Below are 17,393 nucleotides of genomic sequence, written 5' to 3' on the forward strand. Positions count from 1 at the left end.
CACTTTTCTGATTTCGACTAATGTAATATGCACCTTTTGTAAAGCTGTCCTGGAACGATAGTTATTCTGAAAAGCTATACAAATAAACTTGAACTGAAACTAATTTCATAATAAACCTATGATTTAAGGTTGGATTAGATATTTTTTCAATAAAGCTTGAAGTTGAGAATAGATTTTTATGGTTAAATCACAGGAACAAATATTTTATTCTTTCAAACTGTTTTGCAGCACAATAGAATATAACATTAAGCTTAACAAAACACTGTTAATATGGACAAACCAGTTGAAACCAGCAAAAATATATAACAATTTAAGTATCAGCTGAGACTTAATTGAATCCCAACTTTATGTTCTCATAGGATGCATTGTTGTTGAGTGACATTTCCTTCTAATAGTGTCAACATGCAAATGGTTAGCAGACCAGTGCATTTCATTATTCATGTGGTGTCTTTCAGTTAGGGTTGTCACGATACCATTAATTCATGTTATGATATTACACCAGCTGAAGTATCATGATACCAAGTGGTATTGCGATACTGTAATTCATGAATCAAATCCATGAAATAAAGAAAATTGTCAGAAATACTACATTTTATATGTTATAATAGGCCTACTTGAATTGAATTGAATAATTCCCTTATTATATGTTTCAGTTTACTATGATCTTTTATGTGAAGCTGCTATGACACAATCTACATTGTAAAAGCAAAGGTGAATTAAATTAAATAAATTTTTTGAAAAAGATTGCTGCAGTTGTTGTAGCTACTAAATCATATTGACAGGAGCAGAAATGGTCTGATTCAGATTCTGAAGCTTCAGAAAACGTGCAATAGGCTACCATAAAATGGTGAATTCTATACAGCAACCTAAAAGGGCTCCACAGACTACTCAAATAAAATGGTCTATTGTTGTACAAACGTGTGAGCATTTTAGTGACTTTTCCACGTGCAACATTATCTATTGTAGATAAACCATTAATGACGATACTACCATTTACAAACTACAGTGGCACCACCAGTATTTTGAAGCCATAGTACCGCGATACTACCATAGTACTGGTAGACTGTGCAACCCTACTTTCAGTAAAATTCAGTTTACATATAAATATGATACAGACTTAGGAAATAGTTGTAAAGTTATTCCCAATATTGAAAAGGTTGAAACATTACTAATAGGTTGAAAACATTATTTATTCCTTCATCCAAACTTCCCACTGTCATTTTCAAAATGGTTTTGATATAACAGCCTGCTGCTATCTACAGTTGAAGTCAGAATTATTTTTTTGTTTTTTTTTTATTATTTCCTAAATGATGTTTGAGAGCAAGGAAATTTTCACAATATGTCAGATAATATTTTTTTCATTTGGGAAAAAGTCTTTATTTTTTTATTTCGGCTACAATAAAAGCAGTTTTTAATTTTTAAAAAAACATTTTAGGGACAAAATTATTAGCCGCTTTAAGCTAATTTTTTTTCCAGACTGTCTTCAGAACAAACCATTATTATACAATAACTTGCCTAATTACCCTAACCTGCCTAGTTAACCTAATTAACCTAGTTAAGCCTTGAAATGTCACTTTAAGCTGTATAGAAGTGTCTTGAAAAAGATCTAGTCAAATATTTACTGTCATCATGGCAAAGATAAAATAAATCAGTTTTTAGAAATTAGTTATTAAAACTATTATGTTTAGAAATGTGATGAAAAAAATCTCTCTGTTAAACAGAAATTTGGGAAAAAATTAAACGAGGGGCTAATAATTCTGACTTCAAGTGTATAAATGGCTTGACTAATATTACAACTATTTGATAAACTGTGATTATTTCCTTTGTTTGTAATATGTTTCAGTTTTTGATGCATAACTTCAAGAATCAAGAATAATTGTATGAATAACTCAATTTTCAGTGAACTTTTACATTTTTATTTTTACGTTCACATAACTGAAATGTTTCAGGAACAAATTATTGACTGTACAATCTTGTCTAATCTGTCCAAGAAAGCAAACCACACATTATGATAAATATACACATTATTGCCATTATACAGCTGGATCAATATACACACACACACACACACACACACACACAAACACACACAAACACACTTAAAGTATGTTAGTTTTTACAACTTTATAGTTTCATTATATTCACATCTGATATTTGAATTTATGATTATTCCGTCTGTCTTTGGTACGAAAAAAAAGTTAAACAGCAAACAAGGACAAAGCTATCATAAAATCAGAACAATGCAGTATTTCAAATTAACCAGTTTATCACACAAAAAATACAACAGCAAATGCAGGTCATTGTCTCATTCCTGCTAAAATCTACTCACATTTGCAGCATGGTGACAACCGATTAATTGGCATAAAGTTTGTGATGATGTGATTTTAGCTTGCGTTCAATAATCTACTTCATATTTAAAAAATCTTCAAACAATGACAGCAACACAGATCTACACACTATATCCTAGAACACGCTGTCATATATCAACAGTGCTGTCTTAGTATGTACACAGAGAAAAACAAATATTTAAATTAAATCTAATTTCATTTTCATTGGTCCTTTTAACTGGATTTATTTAGTATTTAGTTTTTAATCCCCCAAATCAACATCATCATCAGCAGCAGTAGACTTCATTAGTTGCAAGTTTGTTTTTTCTCTGTTTAACTTCAAAACATAAACTATGTTAATTGACTATGATTAGTGTTTTCTACTCAAGATGGTTGAAGTTGCACAAAATGCTAACTACACTGCATTAATTATAGGGAGTCGAAGTCAGGATCACATTGAAGCTGTGAGGGAGAAACATACAGCTGCTTTAGAGCTGCTTTACTGGATAGAGTATCTAGATCACATAATTTTCATAACTCAGAAAAATTCTAAAGTACTTCATGGAATTTTTATCTCTTCATTGTTATTTATTATTACTATATATTACTTGTGTGTGTGTATATATATATATATATATATATATATATATATATATATATATATATATATATATATATATATATATATATATATATATTTTTTTTTTTTATTTTTTTAAGGAAAGCTTTGTTATCAGCTGACCAACATTTATAAAGTAAACAACAGTGCAATCTACTGAATGCAGGTCAATATAGCAGTTTAGGATCAGCAATGTCCAAGGTGTCACAGATACAGTAGTTGAGTGAGTTTGTGTGAGAGGGATTAGATGTCAGTGCTTTTAGGCCTGTGTCTGCTCACTCAAGAACTCCTCCAGGACGGTTATGATCCCGCAGGCCTCAGGAAGGCTGCTGTGTTCAGCTCGGGCGTTTTGCAGCAGCACGTCGCCGTTTCCACAGCTCTGCAGGAACAGACAGCAGCGAAACAGAGCGTAGTGGCTCATCTCTGCCTGACGTATGAAGCGCTTCAGGTTGTTCATGTCTTGGATGGCCTGTGTGGAAGAACAAAGTGTGCAAAAAGTTGAAGATTGAAAAATCGATAAGCTGAACATGAGATAATCAAAATATATCATTTGAAAATTCTGCTTTTCTCTTGAATAGCTACAAATTGATTAGGTAAGAGTTTTAATGAAATGTTTATATTATTTATTCTATAACAGTCTATAACATTTTCAAACAAAAATAAGGACTGCAGATTTTGAGTCAATTCCGATTTTGTGACTATCTAATTTTTTTGATGACCAGCTTACATCGTCTTTTAAAAGTGTCTCATACTCCCTATCCGATTGTCTGTATTTACACAGCACACTGCAAAGTAAGGTAACGAAGTAAGCAAAGGAAGTAACAAAGTGCAAATACAGGATTGTACTGGTATCAGTACTTTACTCCACTACTTATTTTTCTGACAACTTTTGACTTTTACACTTTATGTTTTTACAGAAATATCTGTACTTTTTACTCCTTTCATTTCTTAAACCACGGTCATTACTTTCGTTTTCATGCGTTTGGTGGCGCGATCCATATTATCTCGTCAATGCGCAATTAGAACGCCTTTTGTATTTAGTCAATCTGTCATTGTGCGCTGGCGTGCTGCAGTGCGTGGGTTTTTCAACCTCTGATCATGTGCCATAGTCTTGTTTATTTAAGCTTACCATGGAAATGGCTAACGTGAATGAGACAGAGAGAGTACACGATGTAAACATGACTGATATAATGTTTCTTGACCTGTTTATGCCGGGTAATAAGTTGAGTTATGTTTGATCGGATCACAGGTAAAACAAGAGATGCATTCCTGTTCAAATCTGACATTTAAATATGAAGGTAAATCGGTAGCAAAAAGTGCTCACATTTAGATTTGCAAGCTCTCGAGTATTGCTACTGATTTACCTTCATATTTATATGGGGTCAAAGTCTTTTGTCCACTTTCGACCATGTTGTATTGTGGTAAAAAAAACACTCTCAGTCATGTACTTTTTTTGTCAACAGTACTAAAGCAATTAAATATCTATGAACACCTTATGCAATAAGGTTTATTTCCTTGTTAAATTCAACACATTTATTAGTTATTAATACAGTATAAAAGCAGGAGAAGTATGTTTTAGAACAGGGGTTCTCAACTGGTTTGGCCAATGGACCCACATTTTTACATGGTCATCAAGCTGCGACCCAAATTTTTAGGAACTATAATACAATTTTAGGAATTATAATTAATTTGTATTTATTTGTTAACATAAACAGGTATTGACAGATAAATCATAAGAAAATCACCAAGACTTACAAATAAACAATATTTTATTGCTGTCATTTAACAAAATGTATCGAATTATACAAATATTACAAAGTAAAAACGACAAATACTGTAAACAGAGTTGGGTAAGGAAAGGTTCTGTTACCATGAACTAAACTGAACTGTTAATAAAACATGTTGTCTGGTTTCTAAATGTAGTTTTAATTTAGAGGGTTTCATGCTCTCTTAGGAGAGCACCTCACTACATATGACACTGAGGCTTTTTTGTCGTTAATATATGTAAATCCATACTTTACATATTTGTGGTCGTAATTTCGCTTTGACATATTTGTTGCTATAATTAAATGAAATTTCACATGTCAAATGGTAGGGTTGTCGCGCACGCTTTTCAAAATAAAAGTCCGGTATAAGCAAAATAAGTAAAAAAAAAAAAAACTTTTGTTGTTATTTTGACCACACACTCCACGACCCACCCACCAGTTGAGAAATACTGTTTTAGAATATACAGATGAGTATGGCAGCTGTTAAACAGCCATAAAGTTATGTTTTGTGTCCAGGTGATGATACACAGGGCAACTTTTTGGGCAGTGTTGTTGGACAATATTGTAGAACGATGTTGCTCAACTGCTGAAAATTGGAAATAGAATTTTTACAAAAAAAAAATTTAAATGTAAGTTATTTTGTGTGCATGTATACATTATGTGTGGGTAGTTAGCCATGTGAAACTAAATTAGTAATTTAGTAGTAATGAATACTTTTTACTTTAGTACATATTTCAGGCTGTAATTCTTTACTTTTACTTGAGTACAAAAGTGTAGTCAGTACTTCAACTTTTACCACAGTCGTTTTAAACATGAGTATCTTTACCTCTACTTGAGTAAAGGGTGTGTGTACTTTGGCTATCTCTGACCATGAAAAAAAGAACAGGCGCTGACTGACAGCTGATAGTAAAAGAGCACCCTTTACTCCATTCCTGTATTTAATCTGTCTTTCTTTAAACTCTTTTTGACAAGTTGTTTTACTATAGTTTGACAGGAAAGTTCTCCTTTTGCCTTCTTTTAATCTAGGCCTTTTAAAACCAGATTTATGCAGGTGATGTTTTTATTAGTTTATATCATTTAGGTGGCTGATGTTGCACTCTCTCTTGTTAACCTGAGGTTTGGGACTCTGCTGAAGTCTGTTCGGAAATGAAAGCGTCAGAGTTGAAGTCATTCGCTATGGTTTTAAATGACGTGTGACTAGCATTGACAGGTGAAAATTTGATCTACCTGCTTACACTGCACACACAAGGGCATGGGTAAATTTCCACATATGAACCTAGCCTGAATCTGATTTGAGTAAATCGGAATCCATGTGATTTTTTACTCATACGTGGGCCATATATCATCTGTGCCACATGGGACAACAAAATCGGAATTGAGTTATTTGAAGCATGCAGTGTAAATGCATCCTTAAAAAGCCATTTAGAGCATTCTTATTTTTTCAGAAGTTTACATTTATATATTTTTGGTCATGTTTTTATTCCTTTTAATGGTTTAAATTCCTTGGAAAAAAAACTGCAAATAAACATATAGAATTTAAAGGGACAGTTCAAGCATAATTAAAATTCTGCCATTATTTACTCACTCTCATGCTGTTACAAACCTTAAAAGAAAGAAAAACTGTCAAAACTTTGATGAGTAAATGATGACAGGATTGTTAGGTGAACTGTCCCTTTCACTATTGGCTATTTTTGACTATATTGGCTATATAAAAAGAATCTTTTTAACTAATATCATGTTAACCTGCTTAACGTACGTTTTTTCAGTGTTTATTCTGACAAATTAAGTAGATAATGTAAATATATCTTTTATAATTTAGTTATTAAATATTTAATCTTTAATAAATCAATGTTAAATGAACAAACAACTGAAAATATGGATCAACTTTCACATGTATTATCTGAGCATGAGGCTACTATTACACACAATCAGAAGCAGGCGAACCTTAAGTTTGAAGTTCTCCAGGATCTGCCGGAGGAGGAAAGGGTTAAATCGCTCTGCAGCATTGAGGAAAGCCTGGATCCAGTCATCGCAGAATTTGTTACTGACTGCATAGGTGAAAACACCAACACAACATTATCAAAATATTGACACATTTACGAAAACAGAGTGACTAGATTTAATGACGATGATGATGATGACGACACTGACCTTCATTGGTTAGTGTTGGAGGACTGGTTGAGCAGTTGATGATCAGGTTAGTGTGAGAGTCTTCTGAAATGGCCTTGCAGAGAGAGGCTGTAGTGGTGTCTTCCTGGACTAAACCCTGCAAGCTTGCTGCTTTGATGAATCTAATCAAGACAATGGATCAAGTTGCAAAAATACCAGTGCATATCAGAGAGAGTACCACTTTTAATGTTTTAAAACGGTCCTTAAAGTTTGGTTTAAAGAAAATCTAATATGTAACCACTGATTTAATTTAATTTGATTGACTAGGATGTATTGTATGTATTGTACTGCAAGTGTATATTGTACTATTTGCTATGTTTTTTTAATATTGTTAAACTTGTTACAACTTCCTGCCCAGGGACTACAGATGTAAATTGGCTTTATAGCCAACTCTGGCACAACATTTTATGTTGTACATTGTCCCTGTATAAATAACTTTAGGGATTTAACACTAAAACACGAGTAAAAAGGGTATTTTAGTTCACTTACCTCACTGTATCTGCCTTTGTCCTCTCATCTCCTCCTATAACCTCTACAAGCTTGTGGCTCAAAGCCTGAAAAGAAATTACAGGTGTGTTACACTCTTTTAATTCATAGCAAATGTCCTGTATTTTCTGCAATATAAAGCCGCTTTTTGAGTGCATGGTACAACTTAACTTCATAGTGGGTGGTAAAAATCACTATAGTTTTGCCACCTCTACATGCCGTGACATCATTCTGGGTCATTTTTTTAAACCCTTAGATTCCAGATTTTCAAATAGTTGTCCAATTGTCTAATCATAACAATCTATTTATTTAGCTTTCAGAATATGTCTCAATTTTAAATACTGGACCCATATGACTAGTTTTGTGGTCCAAGGTCACATTTAAAAGGATCGTACAGTGACCGTAGCTGACTAATTATTTAAATCTGTCTCTTGTCGCAAGTTTACTAACGCAAGTAGTGACAATTCTCTCTGTCCAAACAGTCATCAGCAGGGTTATTAGCATAATTTAATAATAACATACTGTGTACTGTACACAGTGGAAAAAATCCCCCGAAGTAGGGCTGTAGCGACTCGTGTCATGCAGTCAAAAAGCGGGATAAGTCGTTTTTTATCATTTGAAACATGGTGCGACATTTGACGTTTATTAATATCAAGCATTGATGTCAAGCAGGCAAACTACGGACAAACTATGCAAATATGTGGACTGGTGTCATATGAGAGAGACATGTGATATTCTATATAGTGCATTTCTTGGTTTCAGTTACAGTTCGATTCAGTAAATTTGTTTAGACTTTACTTTGTTGTTTATAGTGATGAAACTAGAATTTCTGTTTGTTTGATCATTTATTTGTATGGTTTGTTTTATTATGCAAATTGTTTGGTGTATTGAATGTAAAAGTTAAATACTTTCAAGACTACTAGTGATGTTCACATGACTTCTAAATGAAATATGAAAAAATATTGAAATTTATTTTCTCTCTAAAAATGCTAATTTGTTTTAATGTAACATACATCTGTGAATTATTTTCCTGAAAACATGGTCATTCTTATCAGAAGTGACTTTATAAAATGTATATCATTTACACAACCTGACAGAAGTCTTGTAGCCGGTTTTAGGAACAACAAATAATAACTTGACTTCTAGTTGATCATTTGCTATCAGAATTGGCTTATATAAAAGGCAAAGGCCTCTAGATTACACTTGTTTTTTACCAGAATAAAACATGATCATGCCTTGATTTTTAATTTAATGAGGACAGTAAAGTCTGACTTTGATGAGACAAAAGTCTTGTCACTTAACAGAAATAATGTACAGTAAAGAATGTAAAGTCATGGTTCAGTGGAAAAAGAATTTATATTGTGAATGACTCCCATGAGCTTGGACGACTGCATCCATACATCTCTGCAATGACTCAAATAACGTATTAAGAAAGTCATCTGGAATGGCAAAGAAAGCGTTCTTGCAGGACTCCAGAGGTCATCAATTTTCTTTGAATTCATCTTCAATGCCTCCTCTTTTATCTTACCCCAGACATGCTCAATAATGTTCATGTCTGGTAATTGGAATGGCCAAACCTGGAGCACCTTGACCTTTTTTGCTTTTAGAAACTTTGATGTGGAGGCTGAAGTATGAGACGGACCACTATCCTGCTGAAGAATTTGCCCTTTCCTGTTGTTCCTAATGTAATGGGCAGCACAAGTGTCTTGATATGCAGGCTGTCGATGTTGCCATCCACTCAGCAGATCTCTCTCAGGCCCCCATCCTGAATGTAACCCCAAACCATGATTTTACCTTTATCAAACTTGACTGATTTCTATGAGAATCTTGGGTCTACGTGGGTTCCAATAGGTCTTCTGCAGTATTCGTGATGATTGGAATGCAGTTCAACACATGATTCATCTGAAAAATCTACCTTCTGCCACTTTTCCAGATAATCAACTAGAAGTCAAGGTATTATTTGTTGCTCGTACAACTGGGATTGACAAAAACTTTTGTCAGGTAGTGTAGACAGCAGTGTTTTCTTACAGCATGCAGAAGATATCCAATGTTGGCCTGCAGTAGCTGAACCACTCTGTGGATGTGCATAACTGACTCCTCATACCAGCGGTTCAGGTAGGGCCTGACCTCCGTCTCCAAATTCAACATCTGTAACCACACATTAACAGTAAACAGACATCAAAAGAAGTGTGCTTCCAAAAATCATGTCTGATTACTAAAAAACTGCCCTCACCTCTAGAGTCAAACAACCTCGCAAACCCTGAACATACTTGTCCAGCTCGATTCTGAAGGTGTGCGGGGTTAGGGATAACAACATATGTTATTTAGAGAGCAAAGCTTTTGAATGCAGCAAAAAAACCTTGATGTGGCTTCACTTTAAGTGGCTAAGCTTTTCATTCATCATAGTACACGTGCTGCTGCTGATGTGACAATAAAAGTGATTTGATTCTTTAATCCACGGAGCTGAATTTCTTGCAGTCTAATGCTCAGTTCTTTGTAATATAAGGATATAGATTCAGGCCTTTCTCTGATCCTCCGAGAAGACACACCACCCAGCCGTTGCCATCAGCCTCAGGCTGTTCTGGAGATTTCTCCTGCTCCAGCAGACAGCAGTAACAGCCCACCGCTTGCTCAGGGATGCTGGAACACAGTTAAATCATTCAGTCAGTTACAAAAAACAAGAATGACACGCAATGTAATAATTTCATTTTCTAAACATTGTTGTTAATATTAATAAATATGATGATATTGCAGTAAAACACGTTAACAAGCAATGAGTAATGGAAATATATTAATATTTTGTTAGTTCACTAGATTTACATTACTTAAAGTGGCTATATATGATTCAGTTTTACTTTGGTATTATTTATATATTATTATAATGTGTGTCAGTATAGTACTTGGTGTTATTATGAATGATATAGTTCACCCAAAAATGAAAAATTGATTTGTCATTCAACTTGTTCTAAATCTAAGAAACTCTTCTTTCTTCTGTTAAACACAAAAGTAGATACTTTGAAAAATGTGGAAGTTAATGGGTCCCAGCAACCAACATTCTTCAAAATATCTTCTATTCAACAGAAGAATGAAACTCATCATAAAGGTTTAAAACCACAAAAGAGAGAAAAAATATATATATTCATTCTTTATTTTGGGCTGAACTCTCCTTTTAAATTTTTATTTACAGTTTTAATTAATTAATTATGTGCTTCTGCCATTTTTTTATTATTTTAACTGTTTATTAGTATATTTTATGTATGTTTATATTTTTATTTTTATTTCAGCTTTTTTAAACTAGATGTATATAAGTTTATTTTAAATGAATTAACACTTTGTTTATAAAAGAGTCAATCTTTAAATACCCCATTTTGATGATCAAAAATTGTTCTTAAGTGTGAATATGATTGACGTTAACATCAACAACACTGATATATAACACACCTTAGCTCCACGGTGGCAATGTTACCCATACCCCCCAGCAGAGCACCCTTGCTCAGCCTGCGGGAGATGTAGCTTCGCAGTTCAGGCTCTGCCTCCGATGGCAAACTGGCATCCAGTAGTGTGAGACTTTAAGAGTGGGAAAATATATGTTACTTACAAACCATCGCACCAACAAGGAAAGACTAAAAGAGCAAGCAGACAGAAAATCAGTTCATGAAGCAATGCAGTTAACAGAATCAGCAGCAGCCCCTAGCAGAGACACATACTGACAGAAAGACAAGAGTATGGATGTTAGACAGGTTATTTCGGATGGTTTTTGATGACGTGTGCAAGCCAACATGATGAAATGCCAGACGCAGAATCCTGAGTGAAGTTTCTGACCGAAGCCATGATTTCTTTTTTCATAACAACACTGAAAGTCACGGGACTGTAATGACTGATGACGGAGGGACCCTCTTTACCTAAAGTCTTCCTGACTTGTGGTTGAGTCCGATCTCCTCTGGCTCCACGCCACACTCTCTCCAGAAGCCTCAGATCTGGGTAGTTGATAATGTGTTATACGTGTATATATATGTTATGATCTCCCGGTATCCTCATTGGCCTACATGGTCATCTTTTCTTTTTTCTTATATCCATAACAATAGTGTCTTTAGCAGGGGTGACCAACCCTGTACCTCGAAATCAACTTTCCTGCAGATTTCAATTGCAACCCATATCAATGACACCTGCCTGTAGTTATCAAGTGCGGTTCAGGTCCTAATTACTTGGTTTAGGTGTGTTTGATCAGGGTTGGAGCTAAAATCTGCAGGAAGGTAGATCTCCAGGAAACGGGGTTTAGCACCCCTGATATACATCTATCAGGGTTTCTGCAGGTATCTTCAAGTCAAATGTAAGACTTTTTAAGACTCTTTTAAGACCAGTATGAATAAAATTTTAGATGTATACAGGGCTAAACATCAAGGATTTTTATTCTAATGAGCCAGCTAGTTTTTTTGTATTAATTGAAGCTCATGTAAAGGGATGTGTTGCTTTAGTTTTCTTTCCCTGATTGGGGAATTTAATTTGGAGAATTTGCTGTAAAAATGTCTAAAAGCTGTTGTGAATTGTTTCTCTTTGCAATAAAAAAACTTAAATATTAAACTAAAAGTTTTGAGATGGATTACTGGTGATTGGGTGTTTGCTTGATAGGGTAGCTTTACTTGGACATAGGGAAATTAAGACCTGTTTAAAATGATTTAAGACCTACAACCCAATAGTTCAGTGAACCTTTTGAGGCCTAAAATGTAGTTTTTGAAATGTAGGACATTGTAAGAGCTCGCAGATACCCTGGGGTATATACAGGAAAATAATAATGAGTTTACTTCCAGTTTCTCTGGATTTATGATTTACATTTCATTTTTTAACTAGTAAACTACAAATGACTTTTTTTAAATTTAAAATGACAATGCAATTCAAAGCATTTTACCCCGAAATAACAAAATGGTGAAGTTTACAGATTTTATATATAATTTTAGCCAATGTTTTAACTTCAGAGTAGTTTAGAAAGCAAGATTTGAGAAATAACCTTGGTTTTTAATTACAACAAAAGACTACACTTATTATTCTGACCAAGTGTCCTTTAATAGGGAATAAAATGCTCTTAATAACATTGTTTTTAATTTAAGATTTAGAAGAAATTATCCCATATTTAATAAATCCAGAGAAACTGAAATTGTTTAGTTGGTTTAGTTGAATTATTTCTTTAGCCGTGTGGTAAATTCATTCAGTGTACATTCATGGTTTCTTCTGGCTAACCCATTATTGTGAACTATGCTAATTAAAGATATTGTAAGATAAAAATGTCATAAAAGAGTATGTTTAATTTTTATCATATCAGCATATCATATCATGTTAGCAATTCAAATATACATAGAAAAAATGCATAAGGTTAGCTAGACATAACCAGGGTGCAAATTATACATAGACGATCAGGAGGGGGTCAACTTTTTCGGTAATGTTAGTTTGTGTAATACATGCTTCAATGATTCAAATGTATGTATTTGTTTAAATTACACCTCATTTATAGATAAAATGTATTTAGGTTTTCAGTGTTTTGTGCAATATTTTGTGTATTCTGACCTACAGTATTCTGACATACAGTAGCTAATTTAGAGGTCACTGTAAGTCAAACTGCATCTAATTTTACTTTAGTTTTATGCTATATGTAGAAACAAACTGCTATTTTACAAGAAAACACTTTTCTTGTGAAAAGTTAAGTTTACAAGGTTCACATAAGTGAATCACTATTATGCATTCACAGTGGTATGAACCATTATATGGGTGATCAAATGTATATTTATATTATGATTTTGATTTTTTATATTAATTTAAATTATTAACATTATTATTTATACACACAGCATAGCAAATTGTTTCTCTTTCTCCCCTATAATGTATTTATGTCCTTCAGGGGTATCAAGCATTACCCCTCATAACTGTCCTTGCATAAATCTCATTCGCTACAAATAAGCACAAAATTTAACAAGTATTTTAGAAACTAGCATTTTGAAAACTTGCAGTGCACCCTGCATTAGGAAAAGCCTTCTTAGCACAACGTTAGCTTACGATCCCATGCCAATTTACATGGGTAACGTTAAACCACTGTACCTTGTGCTCTGGTAGTAGTATATGGCATAGTAGCTGTTAATCTGTTGTATTTTCTGGCTGTATCCGGCGATCTCTTCGCTGTCGAAGTCTGCATCTCTTTCATCCACGTCTATGGACTCCTGAAAGGAAGAGGTCTGGGATGTAAACATGTCTCTGGAAAGCCAAAGGGACACGAATTACACTGATATCCGCTGTGAACGCTGTGCTATTCCGATATCTGATATATATTTTTGCTTTCCTGAAGATGTCAATACACTGAATTAGTGTTAATATTTCATTTGTAATGCATTTAAATGCCACGTAACATTTGACTTATTCCATGATAGTGACAGAAATAGGTGTGAAATGCGCATGCGCTGGAGTGGTGGTTTGTTCGAATCGTGTGCATGAATGAATTTAAACGAATCGTTCATGTTCATCCATAAGATTGAATCTTTTTAAATACATTGAAATCAGTTTGTTAACTGCAAAAATATGAAGGACTGTGCTTTAGCAACACCATAGTGAATTGGTTTGTCGTTTTGTTTTGGCTGTTATTATGATTGTCATTTTATTGTTATCCCAAGCTGTAAACCAAATAAATAAATAAATAAATAAATAATAATGTTGTTATATTTGTGAGGAAAACATTTAGAAAATTTAAACCGTAATAATAATAATAATAATAATAATAATAATAATAATAATATAACAATAATTAAATAATAATTGACTTCCAAAACTTTTATCATGCAAAGGATGTATCACTCGTCAAGTGTTATTTTAATTTCATTGTTTTACTACCTTAGTCTATATTAATAATTGATATCATCTACATAATCTTCTGTCTGATCTGATTATTTTTTTCTTTAAAACTGAGTAAAGTGTAGATAAAACATTTTTAAATATCCATTTCCATAATAGTAATTAATTAATTTTGTAGGCTTCTGATTGCTAAATTCGTGAATATTATGTCGGTATAAAATTCATTCCAAATAATTTTGAAAATTCATTATAAACTCAACCACTACAAGACATTTTACTGCAAAATGACTCGTTTTATTCCTTTTTGAGATTTTTTTTCTAAAGATTCGAATCACTTGGATGAATCAAAAGCGTCTCTAGTACGCATGCGCTGTACATCTTTGTGCGTAAGCGCGCCAAAACAACACGAGAGCACTTGCATTGCACTGCGTCTTCATACCGTAGACTTATTTTGTAAAGATGCCGTCAAATGTGGAAATAAAAGCCGTTTTGCGTGATATGCGTTACCTCACGCAGCGTGCAAAGGAGCTGAGCGGTTCCGACGGGACGGTGATCCGTCAGCAGGACACGTTTTTCAGAGTCCCCGCGGGACGCCTGAAGCTCAGAGACTTCCAGGACGGGGCAGGACAGCTGATCTTTTATGAGAGGCCAGATACCGAAGGACCCAAGTTGTCAAACTACTCCATAACCCCCACAAACGACCCACAGGGGCTGGTCAAAGTTCTGACGGACGCGCTGGGGCAGGTCGGCCAGGTGAAGAAAGAGAGGAGGCTGTATATGGTGGGACAGACCAGGGTCCATGTGGACTCTGTGGAGGGTCTGGGGGACTTCATGGAGCTGGAGGTGGTGATGAAAGAAGACCAGAGCAGAGAAGAAGGAGTGAGCATCGCCAATCAGCTGATGCTGGACCTGGGGGTGAAGGAGGAGGATCTGATAGATGGAGCCTACATGGACCTCCTGCTGAAGAACCAGCAAAATGGACATTAACCATAGTAGACCATCACCTCATGCTGTTTACTGTGTTGCACTTAGAGCTGATTGTCAATCCTGCACTTGTTAGCTCGCTATAGGACCAGATAAAATCCTGACTTAAGTACAATACATGTTTCTGAATTGTTTTTACCTTAATCATAGCTGCTCCTTTTGTACTACAAGACAAAACTAATCAGTCTGTTGAGATCATAAAGAGTGAAACAATCAACAGAATAAACAATGTCGCATACATGGTGTTTGGTCTGATTTATTGTAAGTTTACTTTTACATGTTTGTAAAAATACACTTTTAGGAGAATGCTGTGAGCTCCTACACTTTATGACCTCAAGGCCCCTTGTAATACTTAAATACTTTTATTAAAGATATTAAACAGTTTTACTAATAATTTTGTACTGAAAGTATATACAGTTAGACATAATATAAACACATGTTAATTATTTAAATAATATATGTGAGCAGTTCCAGCGTTATGGATGTGACATTTTCAGTAAAAAATTAAAAGGTAAAATCACAGAGAGTACATGTTAACGTTATATTAAAACATCTGTTTATACTTTCCAAAACAACTGAGCAAGGGATCAGAAAAATATCAATCTGTAAAAATGTTTTGTACTTTAAATGAGGAAAATAAACGTGACATGGACGTGATCAAAAAAGTATGCGAGTTTAAAGTATACAACATACTTTGTAGTAACTCTGTGAATTAAACTGCAAAACCCAAAAGAAAAACAATAATAATCAAAAGGAGAAGAGTTGTCTCTATAAAACAAAAATGATTGACTTTATTTTATTTGACATTTTTGCATTTGTGAACTTCGTTATGGATGTGACAGATGTGAACTTTCCACTTGTGTGACTTTGGTAAATCAAATATAATTGTTTGAAAACATTTACAGAGACATTTTTGAGTAATTTTAAAGTACTGTAAAATACAAGCCTACACAAAAAACGTAGAAACGGTTTTCGTATTTTGGTGAAAACCTTTTTTTTTTCATGACAAGGTTGACATTTGCATGGAATTGCTCACTTGCTTGTAGTATGATTCTAACTGTTAATTGACTTTGTTTTTACAGATATTAAATTCAAATAACATTACAATTTTAATTGATGTTGTGGCTCTCATGAAATAGTCTTGAGGCCCGCAACACTAGTCAAAGACAGGAAAATAGAAACATTCGTAAAACTTTTAAAATATTGGTGCAATAATAAAAAAAACACATTTCCTCTGATATTTGTATGTATTTTGACCATGGCAATTTCTTTAAAATTATTTTCGACTCTAGAAATAAATGGATAAATTATAACATACATTATATATTAATATGTTAAGCACCATACATTTTAAATGCATTTAATAGATTAATTGTAGCAACAAAAATTATATAATATTTGTAAAAATGCTAAAACAATCAAATAAGAAATAAACATTAAAAAGAAATGTTATACGTTTAAATAAATACATGTACAAATGAAACTAAAACTTTTGATTAAAATATGTAAATATATGTTTAAATAAACACTATCAATGAAGCAAAAATGTAACTTAATAGAAAGTACATTTTCAAAATAATAATTTACCCATAGGGTGGCACGGTGGCTCAGTGGTCAGCCTTACAACCAAAAAGGATGCTGGTTTGAGTCCTGGCTGGACCAGTAGGTGTTTCTGTGTGGAGTTTGCATGTTCTCCCCGTGTTGGCGTGGGTTTCCTTCGGGTCTTCCGGTTTCCTCCACAGTCCAAAGACATGTGCTATAGGTAAATTGAATAAGCTAAATTGGCCGTGGTGTATGTGTGTTTCCCAGTACTGGGTTGCAGCTGGAAGGGCATCCGCTTTGTAAAACATATGCTGGATAAGTTGGCAGTTCATTCCACTGTGGCGACCCATGATGATTAATAGGACTAAGCTGAAGGACAATGAATGAATGAGGAATAGGAATATTTCACTAAATAAAGTCCCTTACACAATGTTAATGGTGTCCAATTATTTACAGAACCAACATGTATTGCAGAACATGACACCTTTGTAAAGAATAAATATAAGTATATATTATATATTTACAACGGCAATTAAAAATAAAGTTGAGTAAATACTGGTGCACTTGAGAATTTGTCAAATGCAGTTGTATAGTAGGGCTCAGTTGATTTATTCTGAGACTAGAGGCGTAGCATTGCAATGAAAGACTCTAATGGAGTCAAAAATGGCC

General features: G+C 33.9%; 1 protein-coding gene and 1 non-coding gene across 3 annotated transcripts; one reads left to right on the forward strand and one right to left on the reverse strand.

Annotated features, from left to right (window-relative positions):
• Positions 1-1,893: 1,893 nt before the first annotated feature.
• zgc:153240 lies at positions 1,894-13,796 on the reverse strand. Of its 2 annotated transcripts, XM_087243330.1 has the most exons (10): positions 13,455-13,796; positions 11,270-11,344; positions 10,809-10,934; positions 9,879-10,007; positions 9,601-9,658; positions 9,396-9,515; positions 7,371-7,435; positions 6,864-7,003; positions 6,657-6,760; positions 1,894-3,415 (listed from the first exon to the last, which is right to left on the reverse strand). In XM_087243330.1, the coding sequence occupies exons 1-10, from the start codon at positions 13,601-13,603 to the stop codon at positions 3,206-3,208; spliced, it is 1,176 nt and encodes a 391-aa protein (XP_087099456.1). In that variant the 5' UTR covers positions 13,604-13,796; the 3' UTR covers positions 1,894-3,205.
• A 784-nt stretch (positions 13,797-14,580) lies between these two features.
• On the forward strand, positions 14,581-15,420 carry si:ch211-156b7.4. The gene has a single exon (XR_015480811.1). It is a non-coding gene; the product is annotated as a si:ch211-156b7.4 (transcript).
• Positions 15,421-17,393: the final 1,973 nt, after the last annotated feature.

Source organism: Danio rerio, chromosome 3 (assembly GCF_052040795.2).
Source record: "Danio rerio strain M-AB ecotype USA chromosome 3, GRCz13ab, whole genome shotgun sequence".
NCBI classification, from domain to species: Eukaryota; Metazoa; Chordata; class Actinopteri; order Cypriniformes; family Danionidae; genus Danio; species Danio rerio.

Bases quoted from the DNA above. Each gene is read 5' to 3' on its own strand.
- zgc:153240 (XM_087243330.1), bottom strand. From the start codon at position 13,603: ATGTTTACATCCCAGACCTCTTCCTTTCAGGAGTCCATAGACGTGGAT. The intron at 7,436-9,395 runs GTAAGAAAACAC...ATTTCTTTTCAG, and splicing joins TTGGATATCTTCTGCATGCT to GCTTTGAGCCACAAGCTTGT. The intron at 7,004-7,370 runs GTAAGTGAACTA...TGTCTTGATTAG, and splicing joins ACAAAGGCAGATACAGTGAG to ATTCATCAAAGCAGCAAGCT.